Source organism: Dipodomys merriami, unplaced genomic scaffold, assembly GCF_024711535.1.
Source record: "Dipodomys merriami isolate MVZ:Mamm:240054 unplaced genomic scaffold, mDipMer1.0.p SCAF_48, whole genome shotgun sequence".
NCBI classification, from domain to species: Eukaryota; Metazoa; Chordata; class Mammalia; order Rodentia; family Heteromyidae; genus Dipodomys; species Dipodomys merriami.
Window position 1 is genome coordinate 10927362 of NW_027206046.1, and position 24419 is coordinate 10951780.

Consider the following 24419-nt stretch of genomic DNA (forward strand, 5'->3'; position numbering starts at 1 on the left):
CTATCTCAACCAATAAAAGCTGGGAGTAGTAGTGCATACTTACCATCTAAGCTACAATGGAAAGACCACAGTGAGGATAGCCTGAAAAACAAACAAAAAAAACCCCAAAGGCCTATCTCAAAAATAACTAGTGTAAAAAATACTGTAGACGTGACTTAAGAAGTAAAGTTATTATTTAGCAATCTTGAAACCTGAGTTCAAATCTCAGTGCTACAAAAAAAAAATCAGATCTTCAAGTATGTTATACCACTTATGTTCTCAGAATAATATGCATATCCAGGTGGCTCAAAATTAACCTCAGTGGTAATTAATGCAAACAAAGATGACTACCTTTAAAAAAAAATTTGGCTGGTCCTGGACCTTGAACTCAGGACCTCATACACTTATTTGGATTCTTTGCTGTGGCTGGTGCTGTACCATTGAGCCATGCCTCCAGTTATAGCTTTGTGCTGGTTAATTGAATTTGTCAGTCTCGTGAGTAGCAAGGATTGTAAGTACCTGGCACTTAAAAAAACAGTATTTACATAATTTAAATAGAATGATGGACCTAATATTTACAATCTACTGCTTCTGTACTTTTCTGTTTGATTCTAGAATCAGTGCTGCTGACATCGACCTCCAGTGGAATTTTTCACAGTCTCCAATAGAACATGTGTTCCCTGTTCCCAACATTTCTCACAATGTGGCCTTGAAAGTCAGCGTTCAGTCCTTACCCAGGCAGTCCAATTACCCGGTTTTGACATGTAGTATTCACACCAACATTGGTCTTTATGAGAAAAGAAGTCAAGAACATGAACTTAAAAACCATCAGCACTGCAATCCTAATGAAGTAGAGCAAAGTAGTCCTAACAGTTCCCAGCGTCTGTGCAGCAAACCAACATGGACCATGGGCCCTGAAAGTGTCCTACACGTGAAACATGGCACAACTTCTGAGTATACTACAGCCATCAAAAATGTCAAACTGTATCCTGGCCCTGGCAGTAAACGTGACCATGGGACATCTCAAGCCAACATTCTGGGATTTGGTGGCATGGGAGATAGAAAGTCACATGAAGCATCCGTGAGAACTTTAAAATCATTTTCACTGACTGGTTCTGGTGTTTCTAGCCGCCAGAATTCCTGGCAGTCAGGTGGGGAGACTAACCCTTTAATAGACTCTTTAATTCAGGATCGACAGGAAGTGATTGCAAGGATTGCTCAGCATTTGATTCATTGTGACTCAAGCCCTTCAAATATTTCTGGCCCACCATTTAATACTCAAGGCTCTAGTCCGCTGAATTCAAAAATTTACCAAGAGAATGAAAATGTAAGAAAATGTAAAGACACTTTCTCCGTTTCTTTTGGTAGTCCAGACTTGACCTCAGAAAACACCCATGAAGGGAAAACTCAGGTAAAAGCAGAAACTCCACGGAGTGAAACTTGTATGTCCAGTGGGCCTTACTGTCGGCTGTCTACTGGAGAGGCGAATCCTCTGATTGGCTCTCTGCTGCAGGAGCGGCAGGATGTCATTGCAAGAATTGCGCAGCACTTGGAGCACATTGATCCTGCGACATCACGTGTTCCCCGGCCCACCTTCACCATGCTGGATTCCACTTCAGGTCTTTCCAAGGTATTTAGGAGCTCCTATGAAGACAAGCAATTGTTGAAGACAAATAAAGATGATGGCTCTGTGTCTGTTTCCCATGGAAAATTTTCCTTGCTAGGAGATAGCAGTGATGGGGAAAACTTGATACCTAGAAAACCGTTCAGTGCTTTTAAATGCAACAGTAAAGAAAAGTCTTCTTTGAAACCTCAAATAAGAAACGAGTGTCAGAACAATGCTACGGAAATCATCCAAAGCGTGTGTCAGGAGACACAGAACAAAGTTACTAGTTTAGCCACTTCCTTGAATATGTCTCATTGCAAGGAAAATAACTTAGATTTGCTGAACAGATTAGAAAATACACTTTCGGAGACCCAGTTTAAGGAACAAGAAATTAGTAATGCAGTTGACAAACAGTATTCAAAATGCAGCAGTATTGAAAAAAAGATTTGTACAAATAAATATAAGGAAAAAATACTAAAAAATGAGAATTGTAATCCGGACTCTTTTGATAGTCTCCAAGTTGATAATTCAAAAACAGTTGACTCACGAATAAAAGTCAATATGTGGGAAATGTCTGAATATTTGAACAAGTGTGAAAATAATTGTTCAAATAAAGACTCAAAAAAGCCCAAGACATGCGATCAAAATACTCACCTTAATAGCATAGAAAATTATCTCCATAAAGATAACGAAGGTTTCAAATGCAAAAAGTTAGACAAATTAAAAAATGAGCAGGATAAGAAAGAAGATTCAACTGAAGAAAAATCTCAAAACTGTTCTCCAAGGAAAAATACAAAAGATTGTTTGTCTACATGTGAACGCCTGAAAAGTACCGAAGTGTTGGTATGTAACGTAATTAATTTCAAGTAGAGTTCTCAGCTATTTATTATGGTTTGAATTTTGTTCAGAGGAGATCTGGTGATAATGACCCTAGGTGGGTTAGAAGGATAATCAAATTCAGCTTATAATAAGTGGTTAGAAAAGACCCACGGTGGCCATTATTTTTCTAAGACATAGTCTGATAGAGTAGTCCTCCACAGAACTATTAGCATCTTTGTAAATAAACTTACTCCCTGGAGAGCAAATGCTATGTAGATAGAAGAATGAAAATCATAAGATTTAATGAATGTAGGGACTCTTACCTTTAAGAAAAACCCTTCCATTATCTCAGTAAATCCTATTGGTCTGTTATTTTAATCTTTTAGCTCAGATCTTCATCCTTACCTATAATCTAAAAGGTTTGTTTACTTCTGTTAAGCACCTAGGTTTTTAAATATTTATAGATTCAGGAGAATATATGCTATTTGACATATTAAAAGAATACTTTAGGGCTTGAAATGTGGCTCAGTGGTAGAGTGCTTGCCTCACATGCATGAGACCCTGGGTTCAATTCCTCATCACCACATAAACAGAAAAAGCTGGAAGTGAGTGCTATAACCCAAGTGGTAGAGCACTAGCTTTGAGCAAAAGAAGCTTAGGGACGGTGCCCAGGCCCTGAGTTCAAGCCCCAGGACTGGCCAAAAAACAACAACAACAAAAAAAAAAAACAAAACTTTAATTTTAGCCCAACCTAGATGGCTTTATGGCTTTAATCCTACCTACTCAGGAGGCTGAGATCTGAGGATTACAGTTCAAAGCCATCCTGGGCAGAAAGATCTTGAGACTTTTTACCTCCAATTAACCAGCAAAAAGCCAGAAGGTGACCTATGGGGCTTAAGCGTGCCAGAACTTGAGTGAAAAAGTAGGGATGAACAAATACATTTTAAAATATTTTGTATACCTTTATTTTATTTTATTTTATTTTTTTGGGTCCGGTCATGGGGCCTGAACTCTGGGCCTGGGCACTGTCCCTCAGCTCTTCAGCTCAAAGCTAGTGCTCTACCACTTGAGCCATAGCGCCACTTCCAGCTTTTTTCTTTTTGCTTATGTGGTGCTTGGGAATCAAACCCAGGGCCTCATGCATGCAAGGCAAGCACTCTACCACTGAGCCACCTTCCCAGACCTTTGTATGCCTTTAATATATTATTTAGATAGAAAATACTCTAATCTTTGGATATAAATTTGCCTAATTTTTAAGATTTGGCAGTTCACATTATTGTTTGCCCATTGGGCTCAGGTGATCCTGCTGTCTCAGCTTTCTAAGAAGCTGGGATTATAAGCAAATACCTCTGCATTTGATCTTAGCTGAGAGGCAAATAAGTGATATAAACACATGCTTCATGGGGCTGGGAAGGTGGCTCAATGGTAGAGCGCTTGCCTTGCATGCATGAGGCCCTGGGTTTGATTCGTCAGCACCATATAAGCAAAAAGAAAAAAGCAGGAAGTGGAGCTGTGGCTCAAGTGGTAGAGTGCTAGCCTTGAGCTGAAGAGCTGAGACAGCGTCCAGGCCCAGAGTTCAGGCCCCAGGACCGGACCCAAAAACAACAAAAAAACAAAAATAACATGCTCCTATACTCTACCCACTTAAAACATTTTTTTCCTTTTTAATACTAGGTCTTGAAACTCTGACCCTTCAGACTCTCATTGGCTCTTCTTAGTCTAGGTCGAAGCTCTACCTACCACTTGAGCCACACCTCTAGTCCAGCATTTTGCTGATTAATTGTATACAACAGTCTCATGGACTTTCCTGACCACTCTGGCTTCAAGCTGAGATCCTCTAGGTCTCTGTCTTCTTTGTAGCTAGGATTACAGGTGTGAGCCACTGATGCTCAACCATCAGTTAACCTGTTTCTTGAATCACAGTAAAGGCATAGTGCTATGATTACATTGCATATATTCTTAAATTTGTAATAATTTTCATATTTCCAGATGTCGCACAAATTCTCTAAAAATAGCTCTTGATATTGACATGATGCTAATATTTTAGAAGATTATACTAAATTTTTCTGGTATAATTTGTGAATTATTTTTCACAAATTAAAATAAGTATTGGTTTACTAGATGTTAGATTCTGAGTGAACATTGGATAAGACAATTTGGGCGTACTTTAGAACATTTGAGTTTGCTCAGCCAAAAAAATATTGGCAAAAAAATAATCAGGTGTTATTATTCGAACATTACCATTAAAATATCATTCTTTTCCTAATAGAGGGGTACACTGAAACATTCAAGCATCTGGCGGAAACATAATTTTCATTCCTTAGATGGAACCTCAACAAGAGCCTTTCATCCCCGAACTGGATTGCCTCTTCTTTCAAGTCCTGTAAGTACCCCCTAACCACTGTCGTGTGTGTGTGTGTGTGTGTGTGTGTGTGTGTGTGTGTGTGTGTGTGTGTGTGTGTGTGTGTGTGTGTGTGTGTGTGTGTGTGTGTGTGTGTGTGTGTGTGTGTGTGTGTGTGTGTGTGTGTGTGTGTGTGTGTGTCTTCTTTCAAGTCCTGTAAATACCCCCTACCCACTGTCGTGTGTGTTTCCTGCTTGGACTGGTTTTTGAATTATAATCCTCAGATCACAGCCTCCTGAGTAGCTAGGATTACAGATGTGAGTCACTGGTGCCTGGCTTACTAACAACTTTAAAGAATTTTATTTGGGAACCTTAGGAATTACAATTAGGGAAACACTGGATGAGTGACTTGAAAGAGACAGGGAGAGTGGGATCTTTTTTTTTTTTTTTGTCCTGGGACCTGAACTCTGGGCCTGGGCGCTGTCCCTGAGTTCTTCAGCTCAAGGCAAGCCCTCTTTCACTTGAGCCACAGATGCACTTGCAGATTTTTCTGCTTATGTGGTGCTGAGGAATGGAACCCAGTGCCTCATGCATGCAAAGCAAGCACTCTATGAATGAGCCACCTTCCCAGCCCTATGTAAAAACTTTTAAAGAATCAACAAGAACAACAACAACAAAAAAATCACATGTAGGACCTTGTTGTCAGAGTGACCTCTTAAGGAGTTAAAAGTAATTGTTTTAAAAATGTTGTAAGAACTAGGTGTGGTTGGCTCACACCTGTAATCCTAGCTACTCAGGAAACATAGAGGAAGGATCTAGGTTCAAGACCTACCCAGGAAGAAAAGTTCACAGAAAAACAGTTTAAGGTTCACAGTAAAAAAAAAAACAAAAACAAAAACAAAAAAAACACAGGGCTAGGGGTATGGCTCACGTGTAGAACACCAGCCTAGCAAAGTTTGAGACCCTGAGTTCAAACCCTAATATCACACAAAAAAATTTTAAGAGCAAGATGTACATGAAGGTACATACCTGTAATCCCAGCTACCTAGGAGGCAGAGGTAGGAGAGTTGTAGTATGAGGTAAGCTGATATAAAAGCACAAAACTCTACTTGAAAAAACGAATAGGGAAGCAAAAGCATTGGGGAACACACATGACCCCAAGTTCAGTTTCCAGTACCACAGAAAAAATAAATACAAACAAAAAGTTAAAATATTCAAAATGAATGTGAAGACAGGAATTAAGTTGAAACAATGAAGCTGAGCCTGATGGCATACATCTAGCTATAATCCTAGAACTCAGTGCTGGAGCAGGAGAATTCTAAGTTCAAGGGAGTCTGGGCGACATAGCAAGATTAGGTCAATAAATGAATGAATAAACAAAAGAGATAAAGATGAACATACAGATTTCAAAAAGAACTAAATAAAAATGCTAGATAAGAGAAATAGTACATTTTAAGTGTGCATTCACTGCACATATTGATGGACAAAGTAGAACAGAACAAAGATTGATTGATTGATTGATTTTATTTTTTTGGGGTCCGGTCGTGGGGCCTGAACTCTGGGCCTGGGCGCTGTCCCTCAGCTCTTCAGCTCAAGGCTAGCACTCTACCACTAGAGCCACAGCGCCACTTCCAGCTTTTTTCTTTTTGCTTATGTGGTACTGTGGAATTAAACACGGGGCCTCATGCATGCAAGGCAAGCGCTCTACCACTGAGCCATCTTCCCAGCCCCCAGAACAGAGATTTATAGAGATCAATAGAGATACAACAAGTGAGTAGACAATATACAGAAAGCACTATTGAGAAAATATTTAGGAAGTGTCTAAAAAATAGGTATAAAGCACTTGTATATAACATTCAAAAATGTTGATGTGTGCATTTTTCATCTGTTTCTTAGTCTCCAATTAGATCAGAGTGTCAGAAATATCTGACATACTTAATTCTAGAAGCAAATCCTTTTAACTTTTTTTTACTATGAATTTCTTTAACCTTTAATTTATGTTTTGTTCTTCTTTCTTTTTTCTTTTTTTTTTTTTCTTTTTGGGTCTGGTCGTGGGGCCTGAGCTCTGGGCCTGGGCGCTGTCCCTCAGCTCTTCAGCCCAAGGCTAGCACTCTACCACTTGAGCCACAGCGCCACTTCCGGCTTTTTTCTTTTTGCTTATGTGGTGCTGAGGAATCGAACCCAGGGCCTCATGCATGCAAGGCAAGTGCTCTACCACTGAGCCACCTCCCAGCCCCTTGTTCTCCTTTCTTTTGGGGGGTAAGTGTTGGTTTGTTTTCAGTATAATCTGATACATAACAATGATGTTTGAAATTCAGTGTTCTCATAAGCCTTTAGCTTCTTGGGAGTGTGGCAGTTGGGGTCCACAAAAGAAGAAAGAGTTGGAAGATCCCAGGCCATTTCCCTATTTATTGGAAAGCTTTCAGTATTCCCTACCTTCTCCCCCTAAGAGTACACTAATATATCAAGAAGTGATATCTGGGTGATGGTACCCTCACATCTGTAAACCTAGCTACTCAGAGGCTGAGATCTGAGGATTGTAATTTGAAGACAGCCCCAGCAGGAAAGCCTGTGAGACTCTTATCTCTGAAAACCAGAAGTAGTGCTGTGGCTCAAAGTGGTAGAGTAGTTGCCTTGAGCAACAAAAAAAGCTCAGGAATAGTGCCAAGGCTTTGAGTTCAAGCCCCATGACTGAGATTCCACGTACTATCTAGTTTTAGAAGAAATTACTTTTTAAAAACTTGAAACCTAGTAAAAATACTTCCATTAGCTATCTTTTTTTTGCTAGTGAATAAAATTAGAAGATAAGAAAAATACATAATAGCCCAGCACTGGTGGCTCACACCTATAATCCTAGCTACTCAGGAGGCTGAGATCTCAGGATTGCGGTTCAAAACCAGGCCTGGCAGGAAAATCAGTGAGTGACTCTTTTCTCCAATTAATCACCAGAAAACCAGAAGTGATGCTGTGGCTCAAGTGGTAGAGCACTCACCTTGAGCTGAAACACTCTGGGCAGTGCCTAGGTCCAGAGTTCAAGCCCCATGACCACCCCCACCAACAACATAATAATATTATTATTTGAAATACACTGTTATGTATGAAATCTTACTTTAAAAGTATGCTGCATAGCTTTTATTTATGATTATTTTGACTTTAGGTTCCTCAAAGAAAAACACAATCAGGTTGCTTTGATCTGGATTCTTCATTGCTGCGTCTGAAAAGCATTTCATCGAGAAGGTAGTAATCTTAAAATATATTTATGTACCCGAAATAGAATTTCACAAAATTCTAGTCTCTGACAATAACTGAGTCTAAAAATCAAAATCTTCATATTTTCAATATGATACTGCATGTGCAAAAATTACTAAAGATAAGAATGAAAGTCCTTGAGATAGTCAGCTATAGCAATTTTAGTCATTCTAATAAACATTATTATTTTTGGGGGGGGGGTCTGGTTGTGGGGCCTGAACTCTGGGCCTGGGCGCTGTCCCTCAGCTCTTCAGCTCAAGGCTAGCGCTCTACCACTTGAGCCACAACTCCACTTCCGGCTTTTTTCTTTTTGCTTATGTGGTGCTGAGGAATCGAACCCAGGGCCTCGGGCATGCAAGGCAAGTGCTCTACTACTGAGCCACCTTCCCCGCCCTCATAAACATTATTTTTTAACACTTAAATAGGTTTATATACTCCTGGTCATTAATCTCTACCTTGTATTTTTATTTTAATTAATTATTTGTGCCAGTTGTGGGGCTTGAACTCATGGCCTAGGCACTTTTCCTTAGGTTTTTTGTTTTTTTTGGGGGGGGTCCGGTCGTGGAGCCTGAACTCTGGGCCTGGGCACTGTCCCTCAGCTCTTCAGCTGAAGGCTAGCGCTCTACTACTTAAGCCACAGCGCCACTTCCGGCTTTTTTCTTTTTGCTTATGTGGTGCTGAGGAATCGAACCTAGGGCCTCAGGCATGCAAGGCAAGCACTCTACCACTGAGCCACCTTCCCAGCCACTTCCTGAGGTTTTTTGTTCAAGGTTAGCACTCTACCATCTGTGCCATAGCTCCACTTCTGGCTTTTTGGTAGTTAATTGGAGATAAAGTCTCACAAACTTTCTTGGCCAGGCTGACTTCAAACAGTGATCTTCAGATCTCAGCCTCCTCTGAATAGCAAGGATTACAAGCATGGGCTATGAGCGCCCAGCTAACCTCTACCTTTTTTTTTTTTTTTTCTTTTTATTTATTTATTTATTTTTTTGTTTGGTTGTGGGGCTTGAACTCTGGGCCTGGGCGCTGTCCCTCAGCTCTTCAGCTTAAGGCGAGCGCTCTACCACTTGAGCTACAGCGCCACTTCCGGTTTTCGGGTGGTTTATTGGAGATAGGAGTCTCACGGTCTTTCCTGCCTGGGCTGGCTTTGAACCGCAATCCTCAGATCTCAGCCTCCTGAGTAGCTTTAGATTACAGGCGTGAGCCACCAGCGCCCAGCGTACCTCTACCTTTTAGTCCTTTGTTTTCTCCATATTGGCAAATGATACTACTTATTTTTTGTTTTTTTTTGGTCGGTCATGGGGCTTGAACTCTGGGCCTGGGTGCTATCCCTCAGCTCTTCAGCTCAAGGCTAGCACTCTACCACTCGAGCCACAACACCACTGCCAGTTTTTTCTGTTTGTGTGGTACTGAGGAATTGAACGCAGGGACTCATACATGCAAGGCAAGCACTCTACCACTGCGCCACCTTCCCAGCCCCCAATACTACTTTATTTTTTTTTTTAAAGGAGTGCTTGGGGTTGAGTCTGGAGGTTCTACAACTGAACCATATCCATATCCCCTGCTTTTTTTTTTTTTTTGGTAGGTTATGGGGTTTGAGCTCAAGGCCTGGGAGATGTTCCTGAGCTTAACTGTTCAAAGCTGTGACTCTACCACTTTGAACCATAGCTCCACTTCCAGTTTTCTGGTGGTTAATTAGAGATAAGAGTCTTACAGACTTTCCTGACAGGTCTGGCTTTGAACTGTATTTCTCAGATCTCACCTCTGAAGTATTTGCAATAGCTTCCTTTATATGAAACCATTTTTGAACACACACACACACACACACACACACACACACACACACACACACACACACACACACACACACACACACACACACACACACACACACACACACACACACACACACACACACACACACACACACACACACGCGCGCGCGTTTGTGTTTTAAATTTTGGTGACCTTAATTTTATTATGGTAATTTGGCTGAAATTATTTGTATTCTCCTAATTTAGTTTTGTATAAAAGCAATTAAGAAAATATTGTTAATATGTTCTTTTGTTGATTTGTTTTTTAATAGCACTCAACCATGTTTAAACATTGAAGATGCTCCTGATATTCATGAAAAACCTTTTTTGAGTTCTAGTGCTCCACCTATAACAAGTCTCAGTCTTCTAGGAAATTTTGAGGTAATATATTTTGGAATGAATTTAAGTGTTGGAGTTTCTTGTACCTTTTTTTTTCGGTCAGTCGTGGAGCTTGAACACTGTCCCTGCGCTCTTCAGCTCAAGGCAAGCGCTCTACCACTTGAGCTACAGTGCCACTTCCAGTTTTCTAGTGGTTTATTGGAGATAAGAGTCTCACGGACTTTCCTGCCTGGGCTGGCTTTGAACCATGATCCTCAGACTCAGCTTCCTGAGTAACTAGGATTACAGGCGTGAGCCACCAGCGCCCAGCAAGTGTTGGAGTTTCTTGAACTAGATCATGGCTATTATTTATGTCTTTATTATAAAAAGGAAAGAAAATAAACTGTCTTTTTATAAAGCCTTGCCTGTTTTTTTTGTTTGATTTTTATTAGAAGGAAAAGTAGAGAATTGTTGGTATTGATATATTAGAAGTGGATAGCTAGTGGAGGAATCAGTCAGCATGGCAAATATCTATTACTCTGAAACCAAGAAGACTGACTTACCTGGTAAAATTGGCCTTAGTAGCCAGATGTGATGGTATATACCTATAGTCTCAGCTACTCAGGAGGCTAAGATGGGAGATTGACTTAGCCAAAAGATCAGAAGCATCTTGGGCAACAAAACAATACTCCATCTTTTTAAAAAATGGCTTTGGGATCTTAAGAAAGATACAAGATTGTGAAATGGTAAAAGGTGATAGTCATCTTATAGCAGTTTCTTTATGATCAAGGAGATTGATTTCCCAAATCAAATGGTTCTCTGATATGCGTAGATTTTTATTTATTTTTTTGCTAGTCCTGGGGGTTGAACTCTGGGTCTGGCTGCTGTCTCTGAGCTGCTTTTGCTCAAGGCAAGCGGTCTACCATTTGACCCACAGTGCCATTTCCAGCTTTTTTGAGTAGTTTATTAAAGGTAAGAGTCTCACAGAGTGTCCTGGCTGAGCTGGCTTTGGACCATGATCCTCAGATCCCAGCCTCCTGAATAGCTATGATTATATCACTGGTGCCCAGCTTAGATCATATTTTATTATGGTTACTTCTGCATAGAATCAAGTATATCATGAGTTTAGCTGTTTTTATTTAATTTGAAATCAACTTAACTGCCAGGCATCATGGCACAATTGAGTGGCTGAGGCAGGAGGATTGGTACATAGTAAAATCTTACCTTAAAAAAACAAAGAAATAAAGCTGAGTGCTTGTGGATCATATCTGTAATCCTAGCTACTCAGGAGGCTGAGATCTAAGAATCTTAATTTGAAGCCAGCCTGGACAAGAAAGTCCAGGAGACTCTTTCCAATTAACTACCAAAAAGCCAGAAATGGAGCTGTGACTCAAGTGCTAGAATACCAGCCTTGAACACAAAAGCTCAGGGACAGCACCCAGGCTTTGAGTTCAAGCCTCAGGACCAGCACCAAAAAAAAAAAAACAAAACAAAAACAACAAAGAATGAAAAATGTGAAATATAAAAACAAAACAAAAAACAAAAAAAAGAAAAATGTGAAATATATAGGTTTGTCTTAGTTGTGGTTTTATATACTTTAATAATCATTTTAATTTTTAGACTGCCTTTCAAAATGTTAATATAAATTTAAAAAATATCTTGAGTTAAATTTCTTTTCCATTTTCTTTTTAAGGGTAGTATCAGTTCAAAGATGTTGAACTCTCTTTTTTTTTTGTTGGTCGTGAGGCTTGAACTCTGGGCCTAGGGCACTGTCCCTGCCCTCTTAAGCTCAAGGCGAGAGCTCTACCTCTTGAGCCACAGCGCCACTTACATTTTTCTAGTGGTTTATTGGAGATCAGAGTCTCACAGACTTTTCTGCCCGGGCTGGCTTTGAGCCATGATCCTCAGATCTCAGCCTCCTGAGTAGCTAGGATTACAAGCATGAGCCACTGGCACCCCACTTGAACTCTCTTCTTGAATATATCTATCTTTTATACTATCCTTATTGGGCTGGGGAAGCAGTCTGTATATAAAAACCTTAGGTAAGGGAAGATAGGAAAAAGATCTATATACTGTTTACTGAAGATTCTATTTGTATAGATATGCACACATTTTTCAAGTTACTTAAAAAATGCAGTGAAGTTCTGGGACTAACCCATATGTTTTATTCATAATGAATGCAATGCTCTCTGCAGTAAATTAACAGAGAATATTTACTGAGTGAATTTATTGATATTTATTATACAATACATAATTAAGCCATGTGCCGGTGGCTCACACCTGTAATCCTAGCTACTCAGGAGGCTGAGATCTGAGGATCAAGATTCAAAGCCAGACCTGGGAAGGTGGCTCAGTGGTGGAGCGCTTGCTTTGCATGCATGAGGCCCTGGGTTCGATTCCTCAGCACCACATAAGCGAAAAGCAAAAAGCCAGAAGTGGCGCTGTGGCTCAAGTGGTAGAGTGCTAGCCTTGAGCTGAAGAGCTGAGGGATAGCGCCCAGGCCCAGAGTTCAGGCCCCATGACCAGACCCCCCCCCAAAAAAAAAAAAAAAGATTCAAAGCCAGCCCTGGCAGGAAAATCCATGAGACTCTTACCTCCAATAAACCACCAGAAAACTGGAAGTAGAGTTCTGTCTCAAGTGGTAAAGCCACTTAATTAATAAGAAAGGCATATTGAGGACATAGATTCGAGTTCTAAACTATCATGCAAACTTGTAACTTGTCTTGAGTCAACCTCCCAAGTGTGTTGTGATTACAAGTATGTACCAACCACCATGCCCAGCAGTTCCTGGTCTATTTAAACAGAACATGAAGTGAATGACTTAGCTTTTCTGTTGTTTTTTACACCAACTATTTTGCTTTCTCTCCCAGGAATCTGTTTTGAATTACCGTTTAGATCCCCTCGGAGTAGTTGATGGCTTCACTGCCGAGGTAGGAGCAAGTGGTATTTTCTGTCCCACGCACTTGACTCTTCCAGTTGAAGTGTCATTCTACAGTGTTTCAGATGACAATGCTCCGTCTCCTTATATGGCAAGTATTTTTTAAAAAATTATCCTTTTCTTCCTGGATCAATCCACTTAGGGGATTATGATCAAAAGTATATATTTCTTAAATACAGACTAATATACCAAAATATTACCTGGTAGCTTCTTTCTGATTAAACAGCAGTAAAATCTTATGCATTTGAGAATGTTGCTGTAATTTACTTGCTTCTGTGTGATTTACAGATTAGTGATACTACAATCATGTTGTACTACTCCAACACAAATCTCAAGTGCTTCATGGCTACTTTAGGGTTGCATTCCTGTGTGTTCTTTAGCTCAGAAGAGTTTAGAGTCTGGTGAACTAAGCCATCTGTGAGATCCTTTTTCTACTCTCTCATCTGTGGCCCATTCTTTCCTAATCCTAGAGTTCTAGAGCAAATGAGCTGTTTATGACTCAGGCTAATGGCTTAGAGGAAAGTAAGAGCTTTGAGGATTATAATACACTCTTAAGCTTCAGAGCTCTGATTTTATCTTTCCCATTTCTCTTTTTTTTTTTTTTTTTAATTTTTTATTTCGGTCGTGGGGCCTGAACTCTGGGCCTGGGTGCTGTCCCTCAGCTCTTCAGCTCAAGGCTAGCACTCTACCACTTGAGCCACAGCGCCACTTCTGGCTTTTTTTTTCTGCTTATGTGGTGCTGAGGAATCAACCCAGGGCCTCATGCATGCAAGGCAAGCACTCTACCACTGAGCCACCTTCCCAGCCCTTTCCCATTTCTCTTATCCTAATGGATTGTAGGTAAAATATGTCTTCAAGTGCAAAAATGATTCTGAATCCTGGAGTGTATATGTATATATATATATATATATATATATATATATATATATACACACACACACACACACACATATATACACACATATACATATATACATATACATATATACATATATATATGTATACATATATTCATCTGCTCCTTTTCAGTGCACAAAGAGGGAGAAATGGCAGGACGTGAAGGTCTATAAAATGTTCTCAATAATCACACAAAACAGAGTATCAAATAAGGTTTTCACTTTGACTCCCTAACTTGGAGTCAGTGTTAAAAATGTTCTCTTAACTTTCTGAGAATGTAACTCAGTGGTAGAGTGTTTTCCATAATGAGCAAGGCCTTGGGTTTGATTCTCAGCACTACATTAATTTTTTAAAAAAGTTCTCCAAGTGTTAATGATACCCTTTGCTTTCAAGCAACTATTGCATGGTCTAATGAGGCAGAAATACATAAAAGCAGGTATGCCCAGGCAAAGTTAGGGAATCACTTGCATTCTTGCCAGCTTGACAAGGCTGTATATGGTTACTTTTTTATTATGATTAACCAAATCAGCATATGCTTGTTAAGTTTTCTACTTATTAAACTAATAATACAGTTATATATAATTTTCAATCCCTTTCTAAATAAAATTCCTAGTTTTCCAATGTTACTCCTGGCCTAACAGTATTAAGAACTGTTTTAAAGTATAACCTTAAACTTAAAAGATTGTTTTTTTAAAAAAATCTATAGTCTTTCCTTCTAAATTGATATAATTACTATTATTGTTTTCTAACCTGTAGCTTTTCTGTATGTGTTTTAGAGTAAAAGGAGAAACAATAGTAATATGTGGTCTTTAGCAATATGATGATAAAAGTAGCCATTCGTTTTTGTATATTTTGCCTTTTTTTCTGGGACTGGGAAGAATAGGGAAGGGTATTATATATCATTATCATTTTTCATGTAAATATCTATATCTACTTGTACTTGAAGTGTGGTTCTTCACTAGAAAAGTATATCAAATTGTGTTAGAGAAAGTATTAATGTATAATTATGTTTTGGTTAAGGATTCAGTTTGTTGATGACTAGTTACATTTTTGTTGAGTTTTATTATTAATATCAATTAGTACAAGGGAGTTTCATTTTGACATGTCCATATACTTATAAAATAATATACTTGTCATAAACAATATGTATGATAAACCTGATAGGCTCACTCCCCATTACTCTCCATCATCCTCCTTCCCTTTCCAAAACTGTCTCTACTTTCATTGTTCCATTTTCACACATGATCACTGTTCATATTCTAAATGACCATGTGATAAACTGCATTTGTCAGGAACCATTTCCATTTCTTTTTTTTTTTTTTTTTTTTTTGGTCTGTCGTGGGGCTTGAACTCTAGGCCTGGGCACTGTCCCTCAGCTCTTCAGCTCAAGGCGAGCGCTCTACCACTTGAGCTACAGCGCCACTTCCGGTTTTCTAGTGGTTTATTGGAGATAGGAGTCTTACAGTCTTTCCTGCGTGGGCTGGCTTTGAACCGCGATCCTCAGATCTCAGCCTCATGAGTAACTAGGATTACAGGCATGAGCCACCAGCGCCCGGCGCCATTTCCATTTCTTCAGTGTCCATTTCCATCATCATTTTCCAATGTTAATGTGTCGATAGTGTTCTACTATTAGGTGCTGCATACTTAGAGTTGAGTTACTCACCTTCACCATTGCCCACTCTTTACTTCCCAAGCAGTCTGATTTCTAAATCCACCAAATAATGACACCTCATGGGACAGTCCTGTTTTATATTTACATAAGGTTGGCGTGTTTGGTATACAGTGATAGAACCATAAAATGTGTGTATCTAACATGCAATCATTCTACTTAACTACCTTAACTAATTGAAAGAAAAGTATTACTCCTGTTTTAGTAAGTAAAATCAGCCTTCATTATTTAAAGAATTATCATTATTCATTATTTAAGAATTATCATACTCACTAACTGAAGGCATTTGGTTATCCCAGTTACCGAGGTTTCATACATTCAATTTAAACTGCTCTTGTTTAAAATTTATATTTTCCCCCTATTTTTTGGACTCCTCAGAACAACTGTACCACATGCTGAAAATTTTCTCACACTTTAATGTACATATGCTTTATCTAGAGTATTACTGAATTGCAGATTACAGTTTGTATATGATGGAGGAAGGCCAGACCTGCATTTCTTTTGTTTCCTTTTCTTTTTCTTTCTTTTTTTTGGTTGGTCATGGGGCTTGAACTCTGGGCCTTGGTGCTGTCCCTCGGCTCTTCAGCTCAAGGCAAGTAATCTACCATTTGAGCCACAGCACCACTTCTGGTTTTCTAGTAGTATATTGGAAATAAAAGTCTCACAAACTTCCCTGCCCGGGCTGGCTTGGAACCGTGATTCTCAGATCTCAGCCTCCTTACAACCTTCTGCATTTCTAAAATACTCAAATGTGGTATTGATGAAGCTGGTCTGAGGACCATTCTTTGAGTACCAGACTAATTTTCTCTTTTAGATTTCTCTAGAGAAAAGACCCCAATTTAGCTTTCACTGTGACTCAAATCTTAGCTCTTAGACTTTCAATCTATTGTGTTCTGATTTAACATCAATTTAGATTCTCAAAATCATCATTAAGTGAAAATTCAAAAGCCTACGATCTAGGTTAAGGAAGCTAAGCCTATTTCTCAAGAAACATTAGTCCTCAGAAAATGGAATTATATGGCTTTTGGATAGAACAAACCACACATGCTGGTTAAACTTTGATTTTCTACTGTTTACTTTGAATATCTCTTGTAGAATTATCAGGCAGGAACCATTGAGTCCCAAACTTTAATTTTTTTTCTTTTTTTTAAATGTCATTTTTATTTTGCTTTGTACTCAGAAACTCAGATATAGCTTAACTCCCTGACTAAGGAATTTCTTCATTTTCAGTCAAGTCTTAGATCTTTTCATACTTATTACTTTTTATATGTCCAAAGACCAATAAATTGTTTTGTTTCTATATTTTCCCTCTCCCCTAAGACTCAGGAATACTCCTGTAACCTTAATTTTTTGGTTAAGAAACTTTCTTGCCTTCATATATCAATGGAAATTTTCAGGAGCATAGCCATTTATATAATATTTGTTTTTAACACATCCAGGAAGAATAGTAAATTGTTTCTTTACAGTTGGAAATCTCACTATTTCATATTCATAAAATATATCTTATTAATGTATTTTGAATATCTTTCCCTAGAAATAGAATTTTGAATCTTTTTAAATTACATGGTGTGTTATTTTAGTAATTTATTTGCATGTGTACTCAATTTGTCTTCTTTTATTTCAAGGGTGTGATTACTTTAGAGTCCCTTGGTAAAAGGGGTTATCGAGTACCTCCTTCAGGAACAATACAAGTGGTATGTGTTTTATAGCCTACAATTGCAATAATCATTCTCTCACATACATATAGAACTTAGCCCTTTCTCCTGCTCCTGCTGCTGCAACAACTTTGGTAAGTAACAGTGGGGCTGCAGCTTTCTTTGGAGTGTCCATGCTCTGCCCCAGGAATGAACATTTGGGGACTTCCATAAAAGGAAAATAGTTGGAGATGAATAGTACATGAGAAAAACAGTACATGACCATTTGCATAAGATAAAATAAAGGGATATATGTTCAATATAATTAGAACCTAACAAAACATACCATTACCAGTGTCTTATATTCAATATAGTAAGGCATACTGAGATTTCACCTATTTAAAAGGAGACCTTAGTATTGTCAAGGAAAACTTGGGACTCAAAGATGTTACACCTTATTTAATGATTGTTAAAACAGATCTAAGTAGAAATGTTGGTCTGACAGATGACACAGCAGAGCATCATTGCTTTTAGTTTGGGTATTGATGAGAGTTTTAGTTTCGGTATTGACCAGAGAACCATGGTCACCCTGGGCAGTTATTTCTTATCCTTGGTCTAGGCTTCCCAAAGCATGATTTAGTATCAAGGCCTGTTTGCAATTGTGTTTATCTCCAAGTCTGAGCTCCAGTCTGCAAACACTGAATCTGTTGCCTAGTTGTTTGCAGTCTGAAAGCCTAGTTGAAGCTGGTTCCTTACATTCAGGATCTGATCTAGGCCAGCAAGGCTTTTTAAGAACTTTGTCCAGTGTTTGTCAAGCCCCAATACCTTTGTTTATTTCATATCTCACTGAAGTGAAATATTCCCCTACACATACCTGTTTACTGAGAAAGAATCACTGCATCTTAAGGCTTGATCTGTTGGTAAACAGATGTTGACTCCTGGTGGGATTGCCTCTGGCTCTATAGCACTTGAGAGTTAAAGTCACTAGTCATTATCCCTGAGGCAGTATACTGGCCTCTTGCTTTAGACACTGTCAGCTTTTCTGCTTAATTTTCAGTATAAACTTTGGGTATGTCCTTCATTTGTTACAAAGCTTAATTATTCATAATCATGGATTGAACTCCTGGCTTGCTAGTTGTTGTGGTTACAAGATTTGGATCATAATATTGATGTATTTCTCATTTTGATTCAGTGAGTGATGTCCAGTGCCACGGATGAGCTTCTGAAAGCACGGGCACCAAGTTACCTAGTGATGTGTTGGTAATTTGGTTAAAGTCAGATCAGCAGCTTGGGGTTTTGTTTAAAAATTTCTATTTTTTAAAAGTAAAATTCCTTCAATTTATAGTCAAGTACCAATTAAATTCACTTCAATCTTCAGTAAAAATACATACTTTGGCCTATGATACTGATGATTTAAAAACAAAAACTAATGTTGGGAGGAGGCTACAATGCTTGATAAGAAGTGTACTCATTATCGTGCCCATGTAATTATAACCCCTCTGAACAGTATTTTCATGATAAAAAATAAAATATGAAACATAAAAAAACTAGTATTGCTGAATGCAACAATTGTATGCTGAAAGCATACAATCAGGATATCAAATATTACTTAGCTGACTTTGAGTCTCATAATCATGAGCTTTATTTTAATAAACTTGAAAATATTTCAAAAAGATAAGTCCCTCTTTTAAACATATATAATCACTTTTACACTAACTATATGTAACTTAAACAGAAATTTTGGGGCTGGGAAGGTGGCTCAGTGGTAGAGAGCTTGCCTTGCATGCCTGAGGCCCTGGGTTCCATTCCTCAGCACCACATAAGCAAAAAGAAAAAAGCCGAAAGTGGCACTGTGGCTCAAGTGGTAGAGCGCTAGCCTTGAGCTGAAGAGCTGAGGGACAGCGCCCAGGCCCAGAGTTCAGGCCCTACAACCTGATCCCAAAAAAAAACAAAAACAGAAATTCTAATTTTCACTTAGCTTCTGTTTGTATTTTTAAAATTCTACTTATTCACTATTTAAGACATGAGAAAAAGCCAGGTGCTAGTGGCTACGATAATCTGAGAGGCTTGGAGCTAAGAGCTGAGGGTTGTGGTTTAAAGCCAGTCTCTGCAGAAAAATCTGTGAGACTCTTATCTCCAGTTAAGCACCAAAAAAGCCAGAACTAAAGCTGTGTCTCAAGTGGTAGAGTACTAACCTTAAACAAAAAAGCTCAGTGACAGCATCCAGGTCCTGAGTTAAACTCTAGGACTGGCACAAAAAAGAAAGTGAGAAAAATTAAAGTACACTTGGAGAAATTTGAAATTTTCTTTTTTTTTTTTTTTGTCGGTCGTGGGGGGCTTGAACTCTAGGCCTGGGCGCTGTCCCTCAGCTCTTCAGCTCAAAGCGAGCGCTCTACCACTTGAGCTACAGCGCCACTTCCGGTTTTTCTGGTGGTTTATTGGAGATAGGAGTCTCACGGTCTCTCCTGCCCGAGCTGGCTTTGAACCGCAATCCTCAGATCTCAGCCTCCTGAGTAGCTAGGATTACAGGCGTGAGCCACCAGCGCCCGGCAAAATTTGAAATTTTCATTAAAGCTTATGTTTGTAATAATTGAGCTAGAATTTTTTTTTTTTTTTTTTTTTTTTTTTTTTTTTTTTTGTCGGTCATGGGGCTTGAACTCTGGGCCTGGGCGCTGTCCCTCAGCTCTTCAGCTCAAGGCGAGCACTCTACCACTTGAGCTACAGCGCCACTTCCGGTTTTCTGGTGGTTTATTGGAGATAGGAGTCTCACGGTCTCTCCTGCCCGGGCTGGCTTTGAACCGCGATCCTCAGATCTCAGCCTCCTGAGTAGCTAGGATTACAGGCGTGAGCCACCAGCGCCCGGCTTGAGCTAGAATTTTTAATCTAGTAAAAATATATTTTGCTTAAACTAGAGGAACTATTTCTGAAAGTCTGAACAAGGAGTTTCTATTGTTATGTAAAATTTGTGACTAAAGACTTTTATTACAGGATTTTATTAAAAAATATTGTGAAGTAAGAAATTAAGTTAAACATTTGAAAGGTTATTGAATGTTATTTTATGAATTTCTAAAACATTGATTTTAGTTTTTGAAATTGAATTATATCCAATGGAATTAAATTATTAAGTAGCCTTTTTAATTATTAGCATAATTATTCTGAGGTACATCAACAAATCACTGTCTTTAAAGAATAATTTTTGTGTTGTTTCTTCAGACCTTATTTAATCCTAATAAGACTGTGGTGAAGATGTTTGTTGTGATATATGACTTACGAGATATGCCAGCCAATCATCAGACATTCCTACGACAAAGAACTTTCTCTGTTCCGGTTAAGCAAGAAATGAAGAGAAGCGTCAATAAACAGAGTATCCGGCATACAGAACGGTTACTACGCTACCTCATACATCTGAGGTACTACTGTTGAAAATATTTCATACTAGGATAAGTCCAAAATTTTTAGATTATTCTTTGAAACATTAACTAGCCAGAACAGTGTCCCTTACACTTGGTTTAGCCTAGGAAATTCTGACGATGGGTCAAGATGCAGAAAGTACAGTTCCTTCCTGCAGTCAAAGTGATCAGTTGCTCCATTTTAACATGCAGCTGACCACCAAATCTTTAACCTAGTTTAAAAATAAAACCCACAAACCCAAAGAGTACTTCTGCTATGCTGATGGAAAACAAGAAAGCACAATAGGTCATGCTAAGTTTCTGTTTAGTAAGTTTGTGTGATGAAAGGCTAATTCTTTACTTAGCATGCCCAGTGCTAATCCACAGCATTTCAGAGAAAGACTCTGAGTAACAAAAGATGCTGAGTAACTAATATTAGCATTATCACATTATTAGCAGGGGATAGAAGCAGTTTCATACTCACTTTTTTGATAGCCATTTTCATCTCACTGCTAGTTTTTATCTTGACTGTTGATAATAGGTTTTATTTAGATAGCTACTGATGATGATAGCAGTGAGTGTTCTCAAAATATGAATATTTTCTGTCCTTACTTTACCAGCGTGGAATCCATTTTAATCTACTGGCAGATCATGGGAGGTTTGCTCATGTGTAATGGATCAATTTGTATAGAAGCCCAAAGTAGTATAATTGGCTGGTATAAACTAAAAGTTGACACTCAGAGATAGGAAATGGACATGTGCTTTGGAATCAGGGAGGAAAAGTTAGATGGTATTGGAAACCTACACTCACTTATTGGAAAAAGCCTTTCAGCATGGTAAGAGATTTTGAAAGGCAGTGAAGAATGTTTGGGGAATACAAAGGAAGAGGCACTTAAGTTAGAAGCATGTACACTAACCATTTAAGACCATAAATATCATATAAAGGAGTTTTAGAGACTCATTCCTTAAATAAAGACAATATCCCACTAAACTATCAAATAAGGGTGAGGAAGGAATAAAACATCACAAAAATGACAAAATGACAGACAAAAACTACATAATTTCAGCCAGGTGCTGGTGGCTCACGCCTGTAATCCTAGCTACTCAGGAGGCTGAGATCTGAGGATCACAGTTCAAAGCTAGCCCAGGCAGGAAAGTCGAATAAACCACTAGAAAACCGGAAGTGGCACTGTGGCTCAAGCTGTAGAGCGCTCGCATTGAGCTGAAGAGCACAGGGACAGCGCCCAAGCCCAGAGTTCAAGCCCCACGACCAACCCCCCCAAAAAACTACATAATTTCAATAGTAATTAAATGGTAATCAAATGTTAATTGTATCAGTTTCACAGAATTGCAGGCTGAGTTAAGAAAGCAGCTCCAACTACTTGGCTACAGAAATACATTTCATTCATAATGACCAACACTGGTTTAGAGTGAAAGGATGGAAATAGATTTTCCAAGCAGATGAAACTCAAAAGCAGGCAGGAATTCATATCAGCATTCAGGCAGCATTCATATTTGATAAAAAAATAAAAAGACTTCAAATAAAAATTACTCAGAAGAGACTAAGATCACTTCATGCTGATAATGGTAACAATCCATCAAGAAGAAATAATAATTGTTAACATGTGCACCAAACATTGGCACATCCAGCTTCATTAAACAAACACCACTGGACTCAGCACTATTTATAACAGCTGGGAGATCAGCCTGGGTACCCAACAGCTAATGAGTGGATAAAGAAAATGTTACACAGACACACACAGTAGAGTATTATTCAGCCAAAAAGAAGAATTAAATTACTGTTATTGCAGGAAGATTGATGGAATTGGAGATCATCATGTTAATCAAAATAATCCAGGCTCAGAAAGTCAGATATTTTGCCTTTGCTCATCTGTGGAACATAGACCTAAAATAAGAAAGACAGGATAGGACTCAATGGGATAGGATAAGGTCAACTGGCCTGTTTGGGAATAATGAGCAAGAAGGGGGTGAATGACCAATTTTGTGTTAAAAAAAAAAATTAAAAAAAAAAAAGAAGGGGGTGAATGAAGGGAAATGGCACTGGGGTTTGAGGAGTAGAAGAGTATGTTACATATCTATGTGTGAGGATGGCACATGAAGCCTACCCACCAAATACTGTTTGAAGGTAGAGGGACTGAGGGAGGAGAATTGAGGGAAGATAACAGGAGGTAAATGTATTGAAAATGTGTGTGTATGTATGTATGTATGGAATTATCTAAATGAACCCCCCTTTATTAATGTATACTATAAAAAAGGGAAAAACAAAATGTCTTGTTTCTTAAAAATGATTAATTTTTAAAAAAATTTGTTTAGGTTCCAGAGTTCTAAATCTGGAAAGATCTACCTCCATCGAGACGTTCGGCTCCTGTTCTCTAGGAAGTCAATGGAGGTTGATAGCGGTGCTGCATATGAACTCAAATCTTACACTGAATCGCCAACAAACCCTCAGTTTTCACCACGATGTTGATAAGGAATAACAATTTCAAGTATTTGCTCAGTACCCAAGTTTGGAAGTAAATCTTAGCCTAAAATGGAGTGTACCAATTTTACAATCAGGAGAGTAGATCCTTTCCTGTTGTTCTGGACCAGTTTTTTTTTTTTTTTTAAGGATTCCTAAAATGAGGCCCACAAATTCCAAGTAGACTGGAAACACTCATGCCCTAATTCTTTTTGTACTGTTGAAACCACTTCATTGGACACGTTGCAATAGCAGAACCCCCTGTTTAGATTAGTGTTTACACATTTTATTTCTGTTATTTAATATTTAATGTTTTTCTTAATACTCAGAAGTGATGTTTGTCTTAGTGTTCTAATGTAGCACAAATCCTGTGTCAAATCATACTGTGTATTTTTGACCTTGACGTTTAAATCTGAAATATATGCACAAGTCTTTAATTTTTGTGTGGTGTGCTTTAAGCGCTATTTCTTTAAGCTATTGAGAATGAGAATGAAATGTTGAGCTTCTTTAAGATTAATGCACTATGCAAGCATGTGTATTTTTTATATTGCTGGTGTGTGGTTTTGACAACATCCCAGCTAAATTGCTGGCTCGCGAAATAGCCCTTTACCATGCTGTATGGCAGAGCAAGGCAGATAAGCTGCTTCACAGCCCTGGTGCAAGCTCACGTCCTCATGCCCATTCGTAGTCCTTTCAGGATTTCTTGTTCCCCAGACAGTTCCGTTTTCCTTCCTACCTTTAGCTGCTTTCCATTGAAGTGCTGTCCCTTGCTAGATAATTTTCTCAAGTTGTTAAAAAAAAATAAAGAATATGTACTTTGAAAATAAATTAGTATTTATATTGTAAATATATGAAGAACTGAAAAAATGTGTATCTGGCTTTTATTTGTACAGGAGACATTTATTTGACGAGGTGAATTAACCATCAGGCAGTTTCCATTCCGTCCCCTCAGCTGCCCTCCAGGGGAGGGGAAGACTTAGGGAATCTTGTCACAACACTTCTTCTTCAGGACTGTAGTGGAAGTTGAGTGGCAATTTGACTGAATGTATCAGAGGCCTTATTTCCAACAAGCTTGGTTTTAGATGTTTGTGTTGGGGCGATAGACAACAGCAGAGTAGACAACCAGGCAGAAATACTGAAAAGGCTAATAGAAATCTATGACTACAGGTTCTAAAATACACGTCATACCAGTAGGCCCTATCCGGGAGATCTAGTAGACTAGGGGCAAGTCAGCTGTCTAGAATTGATAAGAGAAAACCCTTTACTCAGCTACTTTAGACTCCCTGG

The 24419-nt window shown here is 38.7% G+C and overlaps 1 protein-coding gene across 5 annotated transcripts in view; it reads left to right on the top strand.

Annotated features, from left to right (window-relative positions):
* The window catches only part of Atosa (atos homolog A), a 71745-nt gene extending 47804 nt beyond the window's left edge, over window positions 1-23941 (top strand). For all 5 annotated transcript variants that reach the window (XM_069995380.1, XM_069995379.1, XM_069995382.1 and 2 more), the window contains 8 exons: window positions 595-2428; window positions 4674-4787; window positions 7903-7982; window positions 10081-10189; window positions 12997-13155; window positions 17256-17324; window positions 20478-20674; window positions 22988-23941. In XM_069995380.1, coding sequence (XP_069851481.1) covers window positions 595-2428; window positions 4674-4787; window positions 7903-7982; window positions 10081-10189; window positions 12997-13155; window positions 17256-17324; window positions 20478-20674; window positions 22988-23141 — 2716 coding nt within the window. In that variant the 3' untranslated portion in view covers window positions 23142-23941. The remainder of the gene's footprint in view (window positions 1-594; window positions 2429-4673; window positions 4788-7902; window positions 7983-10080; window positions 10190-12996; window positions 13156-17255; window positions 17325-20477; window positions 20675-22987) is intronic.
* Window positions 23942-24419: the final 478 nt, after the last annotated feature.